Source organism: Rhinolophus sinicus, chromosome 11 (assembly GCF_057876585.1).
Source record: "Rhinolophus sinicus isolate RSI-liver-muscle chromosome 11, RSI-T2T, whole genome shotgun sequence".
Taxonomy (NCBI): Eukaryota; Metazoa; Chordata; class Mammalia; order Chiroptera; family Rhinolophidae; genus Rhinolophus; species Rhinolophus sinicus.
The window spans coordinates 5,452,071-5,474,140 of record NC_142511.1 but is presented as its reverse complement, the minus strand read 5'-3'; the positions used below and the strand labels follow the sequence as shown (position 1 = coordinate 5,474,140).

The 22,070-nt window shown below is 42.5% G+C and overlaps 1 protein-coding gene across 10 annotated transcripts in view; it reads right to left on the bottom strand.

Moving 5' to 3' along the window:
* The window catches only part of DNM3 (dynamin 3), a 396,041-nt gene that overhangs the window by 20,600 nt on the left and 353,371 nt on the right, over window positions 1–22,070 (bottom strand). For 7 of the 10 annotated variants that reach the window (XM_074322210.2, XM_074322205.2, XM_074322208.2 and 4 more), the window contains 3 exons: window positions 15,665–15,829; window positions 7,651–7,877; window positions 6,825–7,061 (listed from right to left, as the gene is read on the bottom strand). In XM_074322210.2, the coding sequence (XP_074178311.2) occupies window positions 6,825–7,061; window positions 7,651–7,877; window positions 15,665–15,829 (629 nt within the window). Of the gene's footprint in view, window positions 1–1,851; window positions 2,147–6,824; window positions 7,062–7,650; window positions 7,878–15,664; window positions 15,830–22,070 lie in introns of those variants that run through there. The other 3 variants (XM_074322206.2, XM_074322212.2, XM_074322209.2) reach the window with 2 other exon arrangements.

Sequence of the window (22,070 nt, the reverse complement as noted above, 5' to 3'; positions counted from 1 at the left end):
CCCTTTTCCCCGGCACTTAAAAATACTGGCCAGCCCAAAAGTGTAATAATCTTTTGGCGACGGCATATGGTAAGCCAGATGGATTTCATTTGGCAACTAAAGGGTGTATATACGAGTTTAGATTCAGAGGTTCCCCCCACACAACGCTTACAATATGGTATGTTGGCTGGAGTAAGCTAAAGGGTTTCAGTGTCGGGCACTTAACAATTCAGTGTTTAAGCAACACTAAAGTTATGACACGCAGACAAAAGCCATCAGGCCCTCAGCTCAATCCTCAACTCTCTTCTCACTCTTCGGCACTTAAAGCATGTTCTGAACGAAAGATGCAGCATTTCCATGTTTGTGTTTAATTTCCTGGCTGTTTATCGGCTAACGCAACCCCCGGTAAGTTAAATGTCGCTCTACTCTGTCACTGTAGCTGATCAGTCAGAGGGAAGGAAGAGGCACCCGGCCTCTCATTCCTGTCATTTGCTGCTTGGATAAAATTTCAAGGTGAAAAAGCCAGGAACCATGCTGTGCCATGAATCTCTGAAGTCACTGAAAAGCACACCATTGAATCCTAACTGTCCAGACGTGAAGGTTTTCCCTGTAAAATCATTCTTTTCTCACAGCGAGAGGGACAAAAGAGGGCAGTGAAGAAACAGACGTTCTAGCTTGTCCGTCTACAGGCCGTGCGTCTGCTTACACTGGGTAGAACTTTTTTCTTTTCTTTTCTTTGAGCTGACATCAACTTGTATATAGGAACATTCAGCAGATTCCAACTGGTGACAGTTTGCTGCTGACTGGCTACAGGAAGAATAATAATCATTTACTGTGCATTTTTCACTGGTCAGTGGCTCTTTTGCCAGACTGCCGTCCTGGCTGTCTTCCTCCATCAATCAGGTAAAACCCAGGGCAGAGATGGGTACCCTGAAACTCAGAAAGGCTTTGCCTGCAATGGTTGATGCTGAGTAATTTGGAGCCCCAAAGAGAACAATGACAGAGCGATTTGCTATTATTTGTCATGGGACGTGGAAGCAGTGTTGTCTGGTTAACTTAACGCTAGTTACCACCGGGCTACCGGTGGCATCTTGTCAGATTTACTGCCGGCTGCTGCCTGCCGGCATTGATGTTGCCTGTATTTGCTTCCTACAGATCCTTTCTTATTTCCCTTTCTCTTTTATGCTCCTGCAACCTCGGGTGTCTGGAAAAGTAAGACAAAGGACGCACTGAAAACAGAAAGGCAGTCTGATGTCTACCAGGACACCTCTGCACAGCTCCCCGATTCCTGTCTTCAGAATGCTGGCAGGGGCCTGGCCTACACACACTGCCAGCCATGCTGAGCTGTGGCAGGATGGAGCTGTCCGTGTGAAGCAGACTCAAGTTTGCTGGACCCAAGGAGGAAACCACCAGACTCATTTGCCTTTCACTTAAACCAGATTGTAACCAAGACCTGAAGAATGAAAAGCTTTGACATTAACCATTGATTCACCTCAGTGAAATATCATGTTACAACCAGAATCCTTGTGGAATTTGAATGATTTTGATGGGAGAGTTAATGGGGGGGGGGGCTTAAATTAAGTGGGACATTTTCTTTAGTGAACAGCCTGTGGCCAAATTTGTATTTTCAGCAAAATTTAGTAAGCACGTTGACAATGCATGTTAAACCTGCGACAAATTATTAATTACGTTCAGGATTTCAGGAACACATTGTTGTAACACAGGAGCCTCATGAGATGCCTTAAACATTAAGAATCAGAGAGGACACCTCAAAGTGGTTTCTAGTCTTCGCAATCAGACCTTTGAAAGAAATCTTTGTTGGATTTAAATCCAAATTGCTAAAAATAAAAACGGGTCCCTCAAAAATCAGAATACCTAATCATGAATTTATTTGCTTGTTCTTTAAGAGGGAAGGATGGTGAAGAAAACAGAAAGCTCACGGCTGAAATCAGAAATCACAAGACGAATGCATCATTTGTCCAAATGGCACTCAGCTGCTAAAAGGAGTCCCACTCTTAGAAGACTGTTGAGGAGGGAGAAAGTCAGGAGGTCCCCGGAACGTGCCTGTGGGGGAGTTAGACAGCCTAGTCACACGAGTCGCTTAACTGTCCATGGACCTGACCCCCAACTTCAAGGTTCAGCAACTTCATCCTTCATGGCTCCAAACCTTGATGTTAGGGATGCAAAGACACGTTCATAAGAATTGTGCGTTTGTCCTGATTCAAACTTTGGGGGACTGGCTAAAAAAACAAAACAAGGAGGCTTTACCGCTAAGTGAAAGGGATTCTGTGTTAACTATCAATTGAATCAACATACAAAATATGTAAGGGAGACACAACCCAGCAGGGCATCGAAGTCAAATGTTCACAACAAGATTAGATTGTAAAGAGAACCAAATGGCTTTACCTCCGTAAAGAACAGAAAATGAATGCACTCACTATCTCTTTATGTAGGGGATTTTACGTATCTTTTGCCATGGTTGGTTTAGTAACGTCACTGAGAACAAGGGACTCAGAGTGTGCCATGGAAAGTCAGGGAAACCACCTAAGTCCCACACGAGACAGGCACAACTGGGGACCCTTGGGATGGTCTAGACGCTACCCCAGGGCTGCCCACGTAATACAGGGATGTCACCTTCCTCGTGGGGCTCAGCAGGGACTTTCAATGGAGTGTTTCTTGGTTTCCATGTTGTGTTTTTGTCATGTGGATGAGCTGGAGTAAAAGCCAAATCCTTTCTTATGATTCAGTTTTGCCATTTTCAAAAGACACCATCGGACTTGGTGACAAGGGTGGTTAGAAGAAAGCACTTCTATTTTTCAACATTTTTTAAAAATAGATGATTGGGTGATGAGGTAAAGAAGTTTGTTTGGACAGAGACCCTTCCTCCCACCCTTATCCCCTTCTGACCATTGCAAAATAGCTTATTCCAAGGAAAGGGGAGAAGACAAATGAATGAAATAATGCCAGAATCGGCTGCTGCCAGGAAAAACACACTCTGATTCAGTTCATTTGTTCTGGTAATGTCCCAGGCTGTGATTCCCAATTAACTAATTTTAAGAAGTTGTAACCAAAAATAGCTACATCAGCCCTAAAGTTAGGGTTTGACGACAATTAGCATCTTCCAGTGAGAAAGCGGGGCCCCTAAAGAGGTGATGATGTCTGTTTAAGATCACCTTGCTAAACAAGGACTCTACTGGCTGGGAATTTCTAACAGGGTTTAGCCCCTTCAGAGAAGCTGTGCGGGGTGAGAGGGGAGGGTGCGAGCCGCACATCCTGGCAGGAGACAGTATTCCACAAATCGGATTTGTGTGCACTCAAGTTACTGGGACAGAAGCAGCCATACTGCGGAGTCTCCTTGGGACTGAGACGCTCCCCTAGTTCAGGTGGAATTAATTAAAACAGGCATGTCGTTTGCAATATTTCCAGCTCCCTCCCTGAAAAGCTCCACGCACATAAACCAGAACAGCTTGAGCAGCGGAGAAAAGCTGGGCCAAAAAACGACTCCACCAGCTTCTCTCCTTCCTCTTCCTTTACATTGTCATGGAAAGACAGAATAATAATTTTTGGTTTTGGTCTTTTTTTTTTTTTTTAAAGAGCGGAATGCTCACGGTCTCTGCACAACTGCAAGTACTTTTATTACCTTTGAATAGGGTTAAAATAAAAGTATATAGGCTCTTAAAGGTCAAGATCATAACGTGCTAATGAAGTCGCGAGTTATCCAGAAGAAAACTATGCACAAGCACAGGCTGAACATCAGCCTTTTTGCCTCTGAAAAGTTCAGTTATGGCCTTTGTGAGATTAAAGCCCCCCTGGGAGCTGGCGGCACACTGCTCACGCTGTCTTGTCACCTTATGAGTTTCTGGTTTCAGATAAAAGAGGAGAAAGGGCTCTTGAGAAAGAAAAGAACTGGGGAGAAAAAAATCGAAACTTCCTTCTCATAAAGCTAAGAGTTATTTTCCTGGGGAAGATGGATAATGGCATTTCAACTTTCAAAAAAATTTTAATAGAGAAAATGGAGGCAAATCACAGAGGGAAAAGAGAATATATAAATCAATAGAACAAGGTGAAATTTCAACAAGAGCTTCCCTCACTAACTTTCTCTCTCTCTCTCTCTCTCTCTCTCTCTCTCTCTCTCTCTCTCTCTCTTTCTTTCATCTTTGTCTTTCTTTTTCTCTTTCTTTTTTTGAAATTTTAAACCTCATTTCTGGCTTGCATTTGGTAGGATTCCTGCTCTGGCTTTTATTAAAAACAGACTTTATGTGGTCAGAATTCTCCATCTAAAGCTAAACTTTAATAGGCATAAGGATCCTGACAGAGTCTTTCTTGCTCTCCCTCAGGTGCCCCCCTCCCCGCCCCCACCCCCCAAGGATTTCCCTCCCAATGTGATGAACTGGCCTGAAACTTGAAGGCTCAGCACAAAACAACCAACTTTCCTCTTTCACTCTGAACTCCCAGTTCTGTTTTACATTTGAGACTCTTTGCAAGGCCAGATCAAGTTAAGCCTGGCTCAAACTTGAGAATATTCTAGAAATGTCGAATAACACAACTGTTGTCCTATAAATCCCCCAACACAGACGCATTAAACCTGGAGCTCCCCTTCTCTGGTGTGGGCTACGGATTCCTGCCGCGACCTTCCTGGTGGGAGCTGAGAAATACCCAAGGTGACCCCACCCTGCTTAACACATCAGTTCAGCATTCTACAGTTATCCCAGAAGGGCACTGGCAAGCCGGCTCCCCTGAAACCAGGAGCTAACGCAGCCAAGCGAGCAGGCAGACATGCACGTTCATTCCTGGGGCAGGTACCAGCAGGTTGCTCTGGTTCCTTCTTGTAGCTGAACAGACAAAATGGCCAGCTTCCGGGTTCCTGGATGGGACCCCGTCTCCTACCCCCAACACTCCACCCCCAGGGGCCTCGTATCTCACTTTCCCAGTCAATGTGAGGGTTCCTAAAACAATCATTGAATCTTGCCTGTCCTGAGGCCCAGCACTGACATTTTATGTTTTTTCACATGGGAGGGAAAGGCTTTTGAATACTGCAGTGCAGTGGTTCTCTGGGGGGGCGGGGAGGTTTACCCCTTTCCACCCCTTGCACTGACAATGTCTGGAGACATGATTCGTGGTCACAGCTGGGAGAGTGCAAGTGACATCTAGTGGGAAGAGGCCAGGATGCTGCTAAACATCCCAAAATGCACAGGAGAGTGCCCTACAACAAAAATGTCAGCAGAGTCGAGGCTGAGAAACACCAGTGGTGTGGTTGTGAGATGGACTCCTCGGTCAGACAGCCTGGGGCAAAAGCCCAGCTCCTCTGGGCCTGGCCGAGCAGCTTTGGGCACGCTGCTCAAGCCCTGTGCCTGTCTGTCTGCAAAATGGATCCTGACATGTCTCAGTGGGTCATTGTGAGCTGTAAACAAAACTGGGCCTGCAGTGTTCCGAGGACACTGCCCAGCAGATACAGAGAGCACAAGGAATGTTAGCTACTGCTCTTACCGTTATTACTGGACGTGGAGCTCAGTGCCGCATTAATTATAAGCCACACCTACTGAGTTTAGAGGACAAAATCCACAGGTTGGAGAGTACAGACGTCGTCCTCTTTGATTAGGGCCTAGATGATGACAACGGTGACCACAGTGCTTTACAGGGTCTCAGACTCTTTAAAAGACCTCATCTCGGGTGATCTGGGCAATGGTCTTGCTGGATTTGTCCCTGTTTTAGACACAAGGAGCTTCCGGCTCAGAGCTGAATCAGTTGCCCATGGCCTGTGGCAAACCAGGTCTTTCGATCTCACACCCCCTGCTATTCCTGCTGCACCAGCCTTTGTGTACTAGCTTAAGAGGCCCCTTCTCTTCATTACACCCAATACCCCGAAGATCAAAATAAATGTAAGCACCCTGATCAGAGGGTGAGGTGACGTAGGCTTCATGGGTGGGTGGAACTCACTTCTGCTTTTATAGTCCACGCACAGCAAGGTTTTCCTTCACGGGGCACGTATGTACTCTAATCCTCTGAATTGAATTTTGAAACATTAATTTTCTAGATGGGCTAATTTTCTTTCCTTTTAAAATGTGTTATTGATTGAAAAACAAAAAACAAAAACCCTAATTCCTTCCACTTTCAAAATCTCCAAATGATACACACGGTGCATATCTCGATTGTAAATGTACGAAGGTGAGACTATAGCTTCATTTATCAGCTATTCTGTTTCACAACGAAGCCTGAAAATCTGCTCACCAATGTCCAAATGTATTATCCAAATATATAGTGTTCTATCTCGTATGTGGCTAGCATCATGTCTGTATTCAACTTTCTGTGCATAGTTTAAAAAACAGCAGTTGCAGAAAACCAGCCAGATTTTTACTCAGCCTACGTCAAAGTTAATAATATTGGGTTTCAGGGTCATAGTTCAGAGGGTAGGTGGATAATATTCCTTGAAGTCAGTGGATTTTTTGGAATTCCTTTGGTAACGGAGAAGGTGAGGGCTTGGCTGGTGACATTCTCATGACCTGTGGAACACACAGCGTGCAACGACCCAGCCATGGCTCTTTCATTTCAAAGCTCCTCCATCAAATTCTACAAACAGCTGCCAAAATGTCACTCATTTGGACCGTTTCCTTTAGTCCCATTCAGTGAGTGCCAGTTGATAAAGCAGAGGGTTAGACCACTCGTGTTGGTTTTTAAATGGTGTAACAGGCTCAGCAGTTTCCCCAGGATGTCCCTTTGGCTGAAAATTGCAAATGCGTACGATAGTATCTTTGCAATTTTCTTTTTCAAGTAAATTTTGTCTGTCATGCTATGAGAAGAGAACCAAAGAGCAGCCCCCATCAACTTCCCCCGTGCACAACACTTACCTGGGGACACTGGGAGGGGCCCGCGTGGGCCGAGACGGGACTTGCGGAGGGGTTCCGAATGAGTCGTTGCTGTTGGGGAAAGGAGGCAACGGGCCGGGCCGGAATGGAACTGGGGGCGCCCCCGAGTGGGGTCCGGGCGAGGGAATGGCGGGCGCCGGCCCTCGGCCGGATGTGGGCCGTGCCAGTGGGGCGCTCAGCGTGGGTCTCCTTTGGGTGGTGGGGCTCGGAGGGGGTGACCTGAAGAAAGAGACCAACAGCAGTGTGCCCACTCCTACTTTCCGTCTGAATTCATCTTTAAAAAATATTTTGCAACCGCCCGACTGCTCTTTAGAAATTATGTTTTGACTGAGAATCCCAGACATGTGCTACGCATGTTACAGGGTATATAGAAAGGTAAATGGTGAGACGTTTCCCTCCCCGTCCCTTACGTCGGGGAGGAAGGCCAGTAGTAGTTTCTTGTGCGTCCTTTTTAAGGATATTCTACAGTAGCTTCTCAGTACATATAAACTCCTTTTTTTGTGCATAACAGAAACACAACGTTCCATAACTTACGTTTTTTTAAAGCTTCACATGCACTAGACTATCTTTTCATTCCAGTACTTACAGAACTCTTTTTAACGGCTGTGTAGCATTCCCCCCTAAGGATGTGTTGCGCTTGTTTTTGAAGGGACTTGGGGACATCTGACCCCATCTCTCCCTTCTGAACTCACATATCTTCTTTCCTCTTTTTTTTCTCTAGGTTCCCAGTGGTTTAGGGAAGAAGCACGCCCAGGACACGATACTGGACCAGCCTGGCCGGCCTCGGGGACGTGGGCCACCTCCCTACCTGCGAGAGTGCTGTATCCACGAGTCGTCCACGGGAGGCGGTGCGGGGGTGAACGTCGTGGCCGTGCTGACGTCGCCAATAATGGCAAGGGCTTCTTTAAGGGCTTGGTACATTCGAAGCATCTCGTCCCGCCGCTGAGCCTGCTCAGCAGATTCCTCCATCAGAGTGTTCTGGTCCTCTGAAGAATATAACTGTGCCAGGAGCTCTGAGTTTATGAAATCCTTAACCTGTCACAGCACCATAGAAAATTAAAATGGGAATGAATGAGTTATCGAATGGTATAAACTGGTTCAGAGCCTGTGGACAGAGTCCACTAAAGTCCCCTCTGGACAAAGGACTGCATCATTTGTCTGTCTGTCTGTTCACTCATATTTTCTTCATTCTCCTCCCAACCCTCAGAACCATGCTGGTGAGTTCCCCCCCACCCACACACACACACTGTATGGCTGTTGACACTGAAGGAAAAAGAGGGCCAAACCCTGCCATCACCAGAGCTGGGCCTGCTGGCTGTGCAAGCATTTCCACAATGTTGCCTGAGGCTGCTTGGCTGAGAGATGAGGGAGGTACCGAGAGGTTATCAGCAGCAGTATTTTCAACCAGAAACATCGATGTAAAGAAACCTATGTATAGCACAAGTTATCCAGTTCTCTACCTAGCTTTTACCAAAATCACTGGACTACTACAAATACTGCAGATTTCAATGTCATCTCAAAAGTGGAATTAGCAACAGTGAGTGAATATTTATTAAATGCAGAATCTTATATAATTACGTATTGATTTCCAAAAAGAAGTGATACACTCTCTGCTTTCTAGAATTTATAGGAGAAGCTACTTAACAGTGATGAGGTTCCGTGGTTAAAGGCTATGTAAAAACAAACTAAAGTATGAATAATATCTATGAAGCATAACACGGAGGGAGAGAGAACCAACCACCATATTTCATCAAATCTAAGACACCACTGCTTTTAAGACACACCACCAAGAAAGAAAAAACACCACAATTTAAACTGACTGGATGTCAAGATGCCATTGACTGGAACACACATCTTCATGCCAGAAATATTAAATGTGAGAATTGATGAGATATGGTGTGTCTCAGATGCCTTCAAAAGTTATCTAATTTAATTCTCAACCACATACTTAGGAAACATGTATTATCATCCCAATTTTACAGATGAAGATATTGAAGTTCAGAGAGTTTATGTAACTTGCCCAAAGTCACACAGCATTAAGTTGAACTCAAAATCTTCTGACTTGAAGTCTAGTGCTCTTTCCGTAACCTTCTTACTCCACTTTGATTGGGTGCTTAGAAAAGACAATTTATGTTTATGCATCATTATTTTGGAACGGTGTACCAAGTACACTAATTAACATAAGCCTAGAAAAAAAAACCAACTTGGATTTTTCAGTTTCTCTGTTAAAAGAGAAAGTTAACACTTATCTAGAGACACTGGATTTCTCTAAGAAAGGCCAAAAGCCAGTATATTTAATTATCACAAATTCAGGCAGACAACAGAACACCTGTCAGATGCTCAGAATTCCTGGGTTATAGTTCAATTTGTAACTCAGAGATGACAAGCGTCTAAAACACATAGCTTCATTATTTTTTAAAGGTATCTAACCATGCAAATAATTCTGCTCATCAGAAAATTCAGCTAAATCACAGCTTCACTGTGAAATTAAAACAAAAAAAGCTCTTTGTACATATTTTGTAAACCAAGAGCGATTCAAATGTGGAAGTAATCTAACATACAAGATGTGTTCAGACAACTGTCTGGTAGAATAGGTTTATGTGTGATAGTCGTGGAAGGTAAATTTGGCCAGGTAACCTGGGGCCAGATGTGAGGGCCTGAAATGCCAAGGAAAATTGTTTGAACTTTATCCACTTGGCGCTGGGGAGCCACAGAAAGCTTTTAAGCAAGTAAGTGAAACAATAAAAGAGAGTTTTAGGCTGCGATTGGAAAAGGCTTTGCAAAAGAAGATAAAGAAATCTGCTCGAAGACTACTGGAAATCATTTATGAGAGGATAAGGGTTTAATTGAGCAAGGCTTCAGAGGAATAGAAAAGACGGGCACATATAAATGACAGTGTAAAGGAAAACCCAGCTGGACTTGGTGCTGTTTAGATGTGAAGGGCGTGGAGGAAAGGAACAAAGATACCTCAAGGCATTGAGGTTTGGGTGAGTGGGAGAACAGAAAATCAAAAATTAAGAAGGGAAAGTCATACTTAGAGGAAAGACAGTAAATTGGGCTTAAAGAGTCTCTCTTTACCGTCCTTCAAGATTTCTGCACTTCTAAACACACTTGCAGGTGCCCAAGGAGACGTGGACATGTGCACAAATCTTCCACTGGTGGGTGTGTGTATGCACTTGGAGGGATGGTACAAGTCTAAATTCAAAACCAGACAATTTTCCTGGCATTGGCTCTCCGTTGGGTTAAGCTCTTTTGAAGCTTTACATCGTACCGGAGTATCTCTTAGAATCTATTAAACACAATTTAAAAGAAGACCCTTCCAAGAATAGATTTAAAGCAGACCTGAATTAAGAAGCAACTGTCAAACAAACCACAAAATAAAATAATAAGGGCCTGCTTTCAGCATTCTGATCAAAGACCTGCATTGAATCAGCTCTTCCACATCAAAATGTCACCCACTAAGACTTGCCGCGTCTCCAAAAGATTTGCCCACATTCTGGAATAACCTAAGTAATATCAGCACGAGGGAAAATGGCGACAGAGCACCGTGGTGAAAAGCGCATGCTTTGGAGTCAGATGGCCCTAAATTTTGAGTCCCGGCTCTAACACGGACTATTCTTGGGCAAATAACTTCACCTCTTTGAGTCTCGGGTTCCCTATCTGTAAAATAAAGATAATGAGAGTAGCTGCCTCAAGAGTTATGATGAGGATTACATGAAAGAACAACTATACGTTGCCTAGAACAATGCGTAGCATTGAGTTAGTGCTCCCTGAACAAAAGCTATTCTTCTTAGAGTGGACAGGGCTAAACTGGCATTGGTTATGTATGTAGAGGCAGAAGAACAAATAGAAAGCTATCTCAATTGTGCAGGGATCAAGGGACATAGTTCTGCAGAAGCATAGGTTGACCTTTTATTTTGCATTTAAGCAAAATTTTAGGAACTCTTCTCCTGCAGCTGTCCTGGCGATGCTACAGCTGGAACCAAGGTGGGGGGTGGGGGGCAGCCTTTGGGGACTTTCCGGACACTTTGGGGACTTTCTAAGCAGTGTGTATGTCAGTGGGACAAATATTTAAATCAAGGATTGTGCACAACAATTACAGGCCAAGCGATAGCATTTAGAAAATACTCCACAGAACATAAACGAATTATACGCGGATGTGAGCTGTGAAGTAATATTTATGCCTTTAATTATAACACCTTAGACCCTATACATCTTTGTATGGTTCACACACAAAAATTCTCGCACACAAAACCTCCCTCCGGTTCGAACTGTATGGGCTGGATAAACAGGCATTCCTGCACCAGGCCCGTCTGCTCAGAGTAAAGGAATGTGAGGCCATTAAAAATGTTCCACATGTTTCTGCTCTCCGACTTTAACCCTTTCTAGCAACCTGCCATATTTCTGGATCTTAACCCTGCTTTGTCTTTATCACTGAAACCATTGTAAAGCCTTCACACATAGAAGAGACATTTCTAGAGTTAATGTGCCATTCAGTCGCTGAGGAGACCACGTCCTTAAAACCTTGTTTCTAGACAGGAGGGCCGCCATATGGAACGTAGCTCCCATTCACACAAACACGTGTGTGGAAACTTAGTTGGCCGAAAAGTTCAAAAGTTGCTTAGGTTTGGAGAGGTGGCTTGGTCAGAATGCTGCGATTCTTTGAGAGCTCCCAGCTCTCTCATTTCTGTTTGAGGCTCTTCTCCATCTCCCAGGGATTTCATTCAGCGAGAAACCAATGAGGTGTTTCCTTCTTGAAGAAGTCACATGCTTTGACTGACACACAGAAGACTGAGCAAAAGACATTACACACACACAAAGTACAAACTGCGTGATTTCGAAGTTCAAGAACAGGCAGAACTAATCGACAGTATAAGAAATCAGGACTGTTACCCTCGGTGGGGAGGGACTGGGGTTGGGGGGGGGGGCTCCTGGGTCCTGGTCGTGATCTGTTTCTGGAGCACCATGCAGAATTCCTGACCCGGGGAAACAAATCAGTGCTCTGGTATTTAAGATGTACTTTCCTCCCAAATAATGAACATTTAAAATAACACTCTACTGCACGCACATTAAAGTTAACAATAGGTTTTGAAACTAGGGCACATGTTATTAATTTTCCACCAAAGTGCCAATGGCCCAGGACTTCCAGGGGTCCAGGGGCGCAGGCTACAGCACACACTCCCAGTGTGACATGCCTCTAGCTTTCGCATTTGGTTCCTAAAACATTTCATAAGAACTTTATATTCTATTTTGTATTATCTGGGCTTGTTTGAATCTGAGGAACAATGTTTTAAATTACTTAGAATCAAAACATTGTTTCTCTTATTGAAACAAATCCTAATAAAATCTTCGAGTCACATGGGCCCTCTAGGAAGACACCCCAATTGTATGCCGTGGGGATAGGAACCCCTAGTTTGAAAAGGTTGACCTATATAGTTTCCTAACTGTGTCGTACGCGTTATCTGATGTTGAAATGGACAGAATATCCAACTCAAGGAGGAGACGTGGATTTTAACCTTGACTCTGCCATGCGATCCTGGCTGTGTGGTCCTGAGCAAGCCACGTCACTGCTCGGAAACTCGATTTCATCATTTATGACCTGGTCAAAATTGTGAGTACCCAACGGGTCCTGTGGGTCCAAACACAGAATGAATGTGGCTCTTTGCTACTCACGCTTTTAGAATCACACTTTCTTGATTCTCTGATGGAGAACTTCTAGTGGGGCGGGGGGACGAGGGGGGGACTTCCATAGAAGCCACCAAAATGTGCCTGCCATGGGGTGTTCTGTGTGTGTGAACTTGAAAGAACCGAACAAAACTCTGCTGATTTGACTTCGGCCTGTTCAGAACGACCGCCCGTCATAAACTTGCCATTTCTTTGTTGTCGCCTGTTACCTGGTATGTTGAAGCAATGAAACAGCTGCTGCATTTCAATAGACAAAGGCTTACAGTATGTCTGAGGCAAGGCATTTATCGCTGGCCTTAAACTTCTTAAACAATTCCATATGGAGACTTGAGTGGCAGAACACTTAATGTAAACTTTCAAAGGAAACTGCCCACCACACTCTGAGCCTTATGAAAGCTGGCTGAAACAGACTGTTCTCCAGAAGGCAGAGTAGCCCTTCGCTTTTCAAAGAGGAAAGGCCACAGCGCTGCTTGCGACAGGGAGAGTCCACAAAGAGAGGACCCTGTGTTAGCCACTGGCTGGTTCTGCAGGACAACTGGCCTTGCCGCCCAAAGCCTGTTCCAGAAGCAGCAGGCTTGGGTGGACGGGATTTCGAATGAGGCATCCAAGTACTCGTTTTCTAGTTGTGATTCTGTGATTATTTCTCTCGCTTCAAGCTCTCTTCCCTTTAAACTGAATAGAAAATCAACACACATGCATGACACAGTGCTGGGTATAACATGCTTCTGTTCCTTGTGGAGTGAACACAAAGGGCTCAGGCATTCTGTACAATGGGATGCCACGAGAGTGTGCGTCCATTTAAAGAAAGGGACTTCTACTTTTTACATATGTAATTATATATCTCATTAAAAAATATTATATAGCTATTTACATATTTTTACACATATAATAACAAAGAGGATAAAATAATACTCAAAGAGAAGAGGTCATCCTAGATATGGAACACTATTTTCTGGTAGACACGACAAGTTGAACTTCAAACAAAGACGACCATCACTTGCGTAAGAATCCAGCATAACATGACGATTTTGCTTTCTCCGTTGTCCCATGAATCTCTGCTTCAAGGCTGGACCTTGAAGTCTTCTGACTTGAAATCTACTTTCCCAGGATTCTTCTGTGAGGTCCCTCTCAGGACAAACAGCTGAGTACTATCTGCATGCCCTGTAGGTGACGGTTTAGCCATTTCATCCAAGAAGCGAGCACACCAGTGAAGAGAGAGGGCAATCCACCCCACGTTTCTGTGTGTGTGTGTGTGTGTGTGTTTGTTGAGAAGGTGAAAGTGGGATAAACTTGCAACAGGGTCTTTTTCCCCCCCCTTTTAACTAATTGTGCCAAGCTACTCCTCTCAGCTATAGACAGGAAGCACTATTTCCTGTGCTGATGATTTAATATAGTGCAGAGCAAAGCAGCGTTTGAACTGATGGCAGCACTAATGACTCTTGGTAAAACATTGAAAAGATAAATGATGCTTAATCAGGAAAATGTTTAAATAACCAAGGGCCTGGATATGCCACGGCAAAAACAACCTGAACTCGTTTAAGCAAAGTTAAGAGGGTAATTTTAAAAATACACAGACTATTTGTTTAGTGCTCTATGATTTATCAAAATGGCATATAGTTACGTTCATTATGTTCCCTGACAATTCCGTGAGGCAGCTCAGTGTTCTCACTATGGCTTTAGAAGTGATTTTGACTTGGAGCGACCAAATGATTTGCTTCAGGTCACACAGCAGGCCACCGACCGAGTGGAAGAATACAACTCATAGTTTTCTAATTTCTAATATATTGCTTACCTGATACTGACACTTCAAAGCATCTGACTACCCTTGCTTGAACACACAAAATGTGTCTGAAGATAGTCAGTTAAAAATAAGATTGTTCACGTGAGTGCTTGGGGCTTCTTATAGTCAAGGGGTGCATAGCTCATGAACAACAGATGGATTGTCGTAGTCGGAAATACAATATTTGAAAGGAAGCTTGAAATATGGATAAAGGCTAGTTTAGTTCTTAAATAGGCAGCCATATTAGTTCCTTACAATTATATTCTTCATAGTACTTCCATATATACCATCTTCCAGGACAAATCCCTTGGCCAGGTTACTTTCATATGACTAGTATTTTACATATGGAGGAAATCAATGCAATGACGGTAAGTGATTTGTCTTAGGTCAACAGAGGCTATAGCAGAACAAGGGTTGGAATCCAGGTTTCAACTGAATTCTAGTGTGGGGTTCTTTTTAGTACTTTGCCATCTAATTTGTACTGGCTATAAGCAAATGCTCATGATATATCATTGGTTTAAATAAAAAGGTGTCCTTAGAAGATAAGTACATATAGAATAGTTGGTGTCTCACTTTTCAAGAGTCGGGAGAGCCTGCAGCTCTGCCACACCCCATGATAGCCTATCTTATTTACAAGATAATTTCTGAAATAACTTGTGATATCATTTGTACTTTTATGTCGTGGCTCCCAAAAGAACAAAGCTGGACCATGTAATTTAAGTATCATATCCTGACCACTATAAAGATAACCAAGGAAAGGGAGAGATTCTGTATGACGTAGATCAACTAATGGCTGGACTACCAGGACACTTTGTAGCTTTATCATCCTTACTCAGAAAAGGCAAGTTGACTGATTTTGTATCCAAGGGGACAGTACACAAAGCTCATTCCCAGGTTAAAATAGCATTCCATAGTTTTTTGAAGGTGAAAATGATCACATCAACATTGTGTGTGTGTGTGTGTGTGTGTGTGTGTGTGTGTGTGTGTGTGTAGGAAAGAGTAACTATGTTTTGCTTTTCATTTCAAAGTCTAGGAGGCAGGGCATCTGGTTTTATTGCTGGCTTTGCAATCAATTTGACCGTAGCCATGTTCTGCTTTATTGTTACCAAGCCCACACCCTTCTAGACGACACAGCCAATAGGAAATGCCACACTAGTGTAGCTACAAGTTGCATGGTTTCTTTCCTAAGCTCTCTTTCACGGGTCAGTCACTTACCACTCGTAATGGAAAACGATGAACCTGCATCATAGGTCTTTCAACCACCCAGAAAATGTCGCGAGGAAACTAAAGAGAATGTGAGCAATCCCCACTCTAGGAAGGGTTCGAAGTTCAAGTTCAAGGGTTCGTAATCACTCACATTGTTGATCATCAGGTGCATGATCGTTTTCGGAATTAGGTCCCGGATGCATTTGTTGATGATTGACATGTAGGAGTCCACAAGGTTGCGAATGGTCTCCACCTGCCTCTCCAGTTGGGGGTCCATGGAAAAGTTTTCTGCTTGGCCATTCTCATCATTTTCAGCCTAACAGAGAGGAAAGAAAACATGGATTGTGTCACATTCGTACAAAAGAATTAAAACAGCAAGACATCATCAGAAAGACCAACTACCATTTACTGTATTTGGAGCTACACTATTCGATGGTAACATCCTTATTGCACAGCCGTTAATTCTGAGAAGAGATCAGCGCCACGTACTTATGATCCGACTTGTACCCTGCTACAATCTAGGAAAAGCCAGTATTCTAATTCTGAGTGACGGCTGAGATGAGTAACCAGAAAAACAACGCACCTAACAACGTCCCTCTAGAGAACAATTTAATCTTAAGCCATTTGCAAGCTGGCGAAACATATGTGCAGATGTAAACCTCTGGGAGGGGTCCCCAGGGACTCTGTCAATTAGAAATAACCTTGGTGGTGTTCTGGAACTCCCAGGTCCGCTCTGAAATGGATCAGCATTTGGATCAGCCCAGATTTAAAACTAAATCCCCTAGGCCTGGCCTGAAGCCAGACTAAGAGATACAGAGGATAATTCATTTTTCCATGCACTTGCTGGAATCTGTTATGTAAATTCATGCTTCTGTCATCACTGCCAAAGGCAGCCTCCATTGTGAAAAACTTACCGTTTCAACTTCCAACTTGTTATTCTCTGAATAAAACAGAACACATCTACGCTCAAAGAATTTGTTTGTGCAACATGAGAGAAGCATCTGTTTTCTATACTATGGGACTTGAGTTAATTAATTTTGGCTTATCCACCAGAGGCTGGGCTGGAATGGCATCTTCCTCATTAAAGGTTGACCTATTGGCTTGGCATTGAAATCAATTTAGAACAAATGGTCTCCATTTCAAGTCAGGTTGAACCATCTAAACCCCAGAACATGATACAAATATTGTTAGTGGTCTGGCTACTTTCTAGCATTTGGAAAGATTTAATTACGAATGCAAAAAAAAAAGGGGGGGGGGGTTAATTTATTGCTTCCAATGCGGACATGAAATACTTTTCTTTAGAAATGTACATACTTTGATCTGCCAGGCTTTCAATCATCCAATCAGTTCTAGGAAAAGCACTGTGCTAAAGAGCTTAAATAGATTTATAAATGACAAGCTTTTCCTTTGAATCAATACGCATATGGGAAGGCATATTTGAAGGCCACAAATCAACAATAACAAAGATAGAAATTGGTTCTAATCATTTATATAGACTTCTCTTGCTCAGAAATAGCCAACATTTTGAAAAAAATGTTAAAATAATATGTCCCCATTCTAAAACACAACCGTCATTTTCCAATCCTGAGGGTATGACCTCATGCTTCAGGGTGACACTTCAAGGACATTTCTGATGCATCCTACAGCAAGGTAGAGGATTGGAAGTTTCAAAAATGACAGTTGTTCCCCCATACCGTTTCTATTGAAATGATCTTTGGTCACTGAAAAGGAAGAATTAAATCTCGTCTTAAGTAGTTCTTTCTTATATAAGCACAATAAGATCTGGGATAAATAGGCAAAAAGTGAAGGCCATAAAGTGGTAAAGTGATGGAAGAAAGGTCAGCAGTGAAAAAAACCACTCATGTTCCCAACCTCTTCCAGGGCAAAAAACCCCATTGCAACATGTTCCAAGAAGAGCCTAAATTCTAAGAACCAATGGCAACTGTGATGTTGTTTTGAGGGTATTTGAAAGTGCAAACTTTAGGTTCAGATTCAGGCTCCATTACATCCTGGTAGTGTGGCCACACTTCAGTTATGTAACGTGCCTGAGACTCAGCTTTCCCTGTCTTTAACATGGGGATGCACTTCTCTGGAAAATGTTTGGAAGCTAAATGAGAACGCTTATGACATGACCTAGCCAAGGGCTTTGTGGGTGCTCAGTAAATGTTAGTTTCTCTTTTCTTGAGGAATATTCATGGAATAAGAGACTCTTGACTCTCAACACACATTATGAAAACTGAAGATGAGAAATTTGAACATAAAACATTTTCAATTCAAGTGATACAAAGATGCAAGCTGTGCATTTTTTATACCACATTTTCTGCAAGCTAGTCCCCTTGAGGTCCCCTCCTCTTACCCGTGAAGGATTTTCATCCTTCAAAGCCTGGCTCCACCATCGCCGCTTCTCGACAAGTTCCCAATGGCCCTCAGACCCTCCACCACTGCCCCCCTATACTTCATTCGTTCTCTACTCACTTTTATTATTTCATATCCAGCCTAGTTTTATGTTTATCTCCCTCTTCTCAGCACCTAGCACAGAGCTTGAAGCAAAGGAAGAGGAAGAGTTAATAACACGAAGGAATTTACCTAAATCAAGGAAGCCCAGTGCATTTCAGGGTCTCCAAGAGTGCCTACTTGTTAGAGAAACTGGGGACCACAGGAACCCAAAGTTGCTGAGTTAGGATCCCCTACACCTTGATAATAGTGAGGATGATAAAATGACCATGGAAGTCATGTCTAGAAATGAGAATAGGTGCCCTGCAGCTTTGAGAGGGAAACATCTTTTCCATGAAGCCATATAAACCTCCATAATGGATCCGATACCATTCAGTTTGTCTCTCTGACTGGAAACATACTGGGATTTGCAGTTGTATTTTACAGGAGGGGCTGGTGGCATTTCAGCATCAACACACTACCTTTCCTCGAAACATTGATTTTGTTCGAAGGACTGTGCTTGGCACAGAAGATCCCACCACAGGCTCAGGAGCTGGGTACCACTTTGTCAACCTACAGAAGGGCAGGCTGCAGCTCTGAGAGTGGACGTACTCAACACACGTAGGATGAATACGATGGCAAACCAATTCATAGTTTTCCTTAGGTATCAAAAAAATCAAGAAGTATTATGGAACAGTGAAACTCCCATATTATATCAAGTGAGTTTTGCAGATCAATTAACAAATGTAAAATGAGTCTCTAGGAAAAAGGTGCCATTGAAGTACTGACATTTTTTAAAAAAATAAACGATTGAATCAAAAGAGAAAAGCAGAATAAATAGTATTGATTAAAAGAACCTCTGGGAATATGAAACACCAGGAAAATTATATCACCCCCCACATTTTCATTTAGGCACATGAATTTCCCCATTTCACACTGTTCTTAACATTTAGCCTTGCTTTACTTTTTGCATATCAAACTAGGCAAAAGACCCTCACTTTCACTGTTTGAAATCAGATGCAATTAAATAAAGTGTCTGAATGAATGGACAACACTGAACAATTTAATTCTCAACACTGAAAAAAAAAAAAAAAAGAAGAAGCGTTCCAGAATGATCAGTGAAACAATGTGAAATTCTCTTTAATTTTTGGAAATACTACTCATAAATCTTAACTGATCTGATAATACCATGGACATGACGGAGTCACAGAACTCAGAATGCAAATTTAAGTTATTTTCTGATTTGAGAAAGAAAGGAGAAGTCATTGCCCCTTCTAATATGTCTAAGATGAATGAGAAAAAATGTACATAGATGGACTTTTTCTTTTTACTGAGGAATTGCAGAGAGCAACTGCTCTCTTTTCTCTTACCCCAGTTCTAACCAAATTCTCTTTTGTGCTCTCTGCTGTATGTATACGGTGTATGACTATGTATTTTTTTCTTTGTTTAAATTATAGGATTGCAATAGGATTCTTTGCAGTCTAAGCACTGAAGTGACAGCTGTTTATCATTATCCTCATCAAGGGAATGTAAAATAAAAATAGTAATTTGTCTCTGATCTTTGAGGCAAAAAAGAATGGCCTGCAAACATTTAACCTTTTATGTGCAGGTTCATTGAATCTGTTTACAAAATGTGAATAATACTGTGAAAACCAGCTTTCTTCTGAAAAATAGAATGGACAGGCCTTCCTATTGCATGCTTTTCCTAATAGCTTTCAAGAAATCGAATGCAGTTTAAACAATCAAAAAATAACAACTCAGCACCATAAATGTGAAATTGTTTATAAAAATTAATGCCATAACTGTCTTATGAAGCCAACTGCACAGCATCCAAGAAGCAAGCTGTTTCACAAAATTTTAATTGAAAAGCTTTCTCCTAAAGACTTAATGCTTTAAGAGGTGAGAGGATGAAATAGTCAATTAGAAAGAGTTCCCACCAAATCTTAAAGCATCCATTACAGAAGCTCTGGGCTTGACTGGGACGTCTACTTTCCATGTGTTTTGTTTGGGTCACTTTCCTTTCCTTAAATCTCTTATTTAGTTATGTCATAGACTCCTTTGAGGATCATTGAAACCATCTAAATAAGGCTGGTGACGGCAGCTCTTTAGAGGTGGGATGATAGAAATCCAAAATACCCTGGCATACACATGTACATAAACATACCATAGAGCTAATGGGGGGGGGGGGTTTGCTGAATCTTTTCTCTCCAGTGGGGAACACTAGATAGTCACCTACAGATCCACACAAGTAACTTTTACAGATAACCGATGCTTGCCCCCTTTTAAGCATCTTATTATTATACCATTCTCCACCACCTTCAACAAAGATTAAAAAAACATCATTTAACTTTTCCTTGGTGAATCAGGCTGTCGTTCTGAAAATACTGTTACCATGGTCACGTAGCTTTGAATTGTCTGGCCCTGCATCACAGACAATGTTTTCAATGGAAACCCTCATTCCCAGTCATTCGCTTCTGATTTGCAGAGGCTAGAAGGCGAGGCAATGAAAACGATGGGAGAAACATGCTCCAGAAAGGAAACCTTTGAGGGTGGTGTAAGCTGTAGTTTGGCAATTTGCGACAGGTATTTCACTCGTTAGTACAGTAAGTATTTACTTAGTGTCTCAGATGGACAGTGAGTGACACAAAGGAAGACTGAAAAGGCAGGCTGGCTTGTGAGCTTATCCTCTGGCGGGAGGCACGGTGTGAGCTGAGTCAGTGAGTGGATGCGCACACTAGTGAGCTCCGGCCTGCGGGGCTGCAGGGGAGGCTTTATGGACGGCCGCCCTTGAGATGGACTCGAGGAGCTGGGTGAGATTTCAAATGCTGGGACTGAAGGGACATGCTCATTATTTTAGCCCCAGTGCTTAGCACACTGCCCGACATAGAGCAGAAGCTTCACAAACACTGTGGCATAAATGGAGGAAAAACCAACCCAGGCCACTTCCGGAGGGGCTGCGTTTCTGTCTCAAAATGAACCGGAGAGACGGAGCTCCAGGTAACTGGGCTGCTGCTACCGGATTCCGGGAAGTGACTTCTCCCTGTGGAGCCTCTCCTCTCCCTGGGCAGGATAAAGAAAGGGCATCCAGAATTGTATTTCAATTGCTCTGTGTGAGGGTGTCGATGGATCTGAGCTGTGATTGTGGTCAAAATGCTGGGAAGCAAAGGGGGCATCTCTCTGCATCGCCAATCTGAAGAAACATCGTAACACAGGGGAAAGCAGGGAGCCTACCCCAATCCAGGTTATCCAGCTTATCTAAGTCGGCAGGCAGGACCCCCCTTTTCCTGCTTATGCTACTTTCATTTGTATTCCTCTTTGACTCTCCTTTACTTGTGGTTACCTTTTCATTCTGCCTACAGCTTTTAGTCTCTTTTCATCTCTACCTTGCATCATAATAAACACTACAAAACTACATGAGATTAATATGAAATTCAACAGCCATTTAAAAAAACAACTCAGGATTTTAAACATACTTACTTGACTAGACACAACAATAATAATGACAAACCTATCTTAATTCTGGTGTAGCCATATATATATATATATATATATATATATATATATATATATATATATATATATACTTTTATATATATATATAAATACTATATAAATACTATATATATACTATATATACTATATATATATATATATATACACACTAACTCTTATTCAACCCCATAGCTGCCTCACAGACAGATTTCTGTGTGGTGCCAACATATGTCTAGGTCTCTAATAAATACCTTGGGTGACAACAGCAAGGAAAAACCACAATTTGGAGGAAAAAGGGTGGGGGGCTTCCCTCATATCACTGACAGCCATTGCATTTGCATGTAAGATGCATGGAAACAACTGTTTTTCTCTGCGCCTGTTAAACAAAAATGTGGGTATGAAGATTCTTAGAGAAATCTGAAAACTTATGTGCTCTGTCGTGAGGTTCTCTGAAAAGTTACGACAATTCCAATCTGGCTTTTAACCTATTGAAAGGCCTGTATTGCTTTATATAATAGAAAACTGCATGAATATGAAAGATACATATATATTTTATATATATATATATATATATATATATATATATATATATATATCAGATATTTTAAACACGTTATCAAATATTGCTATCT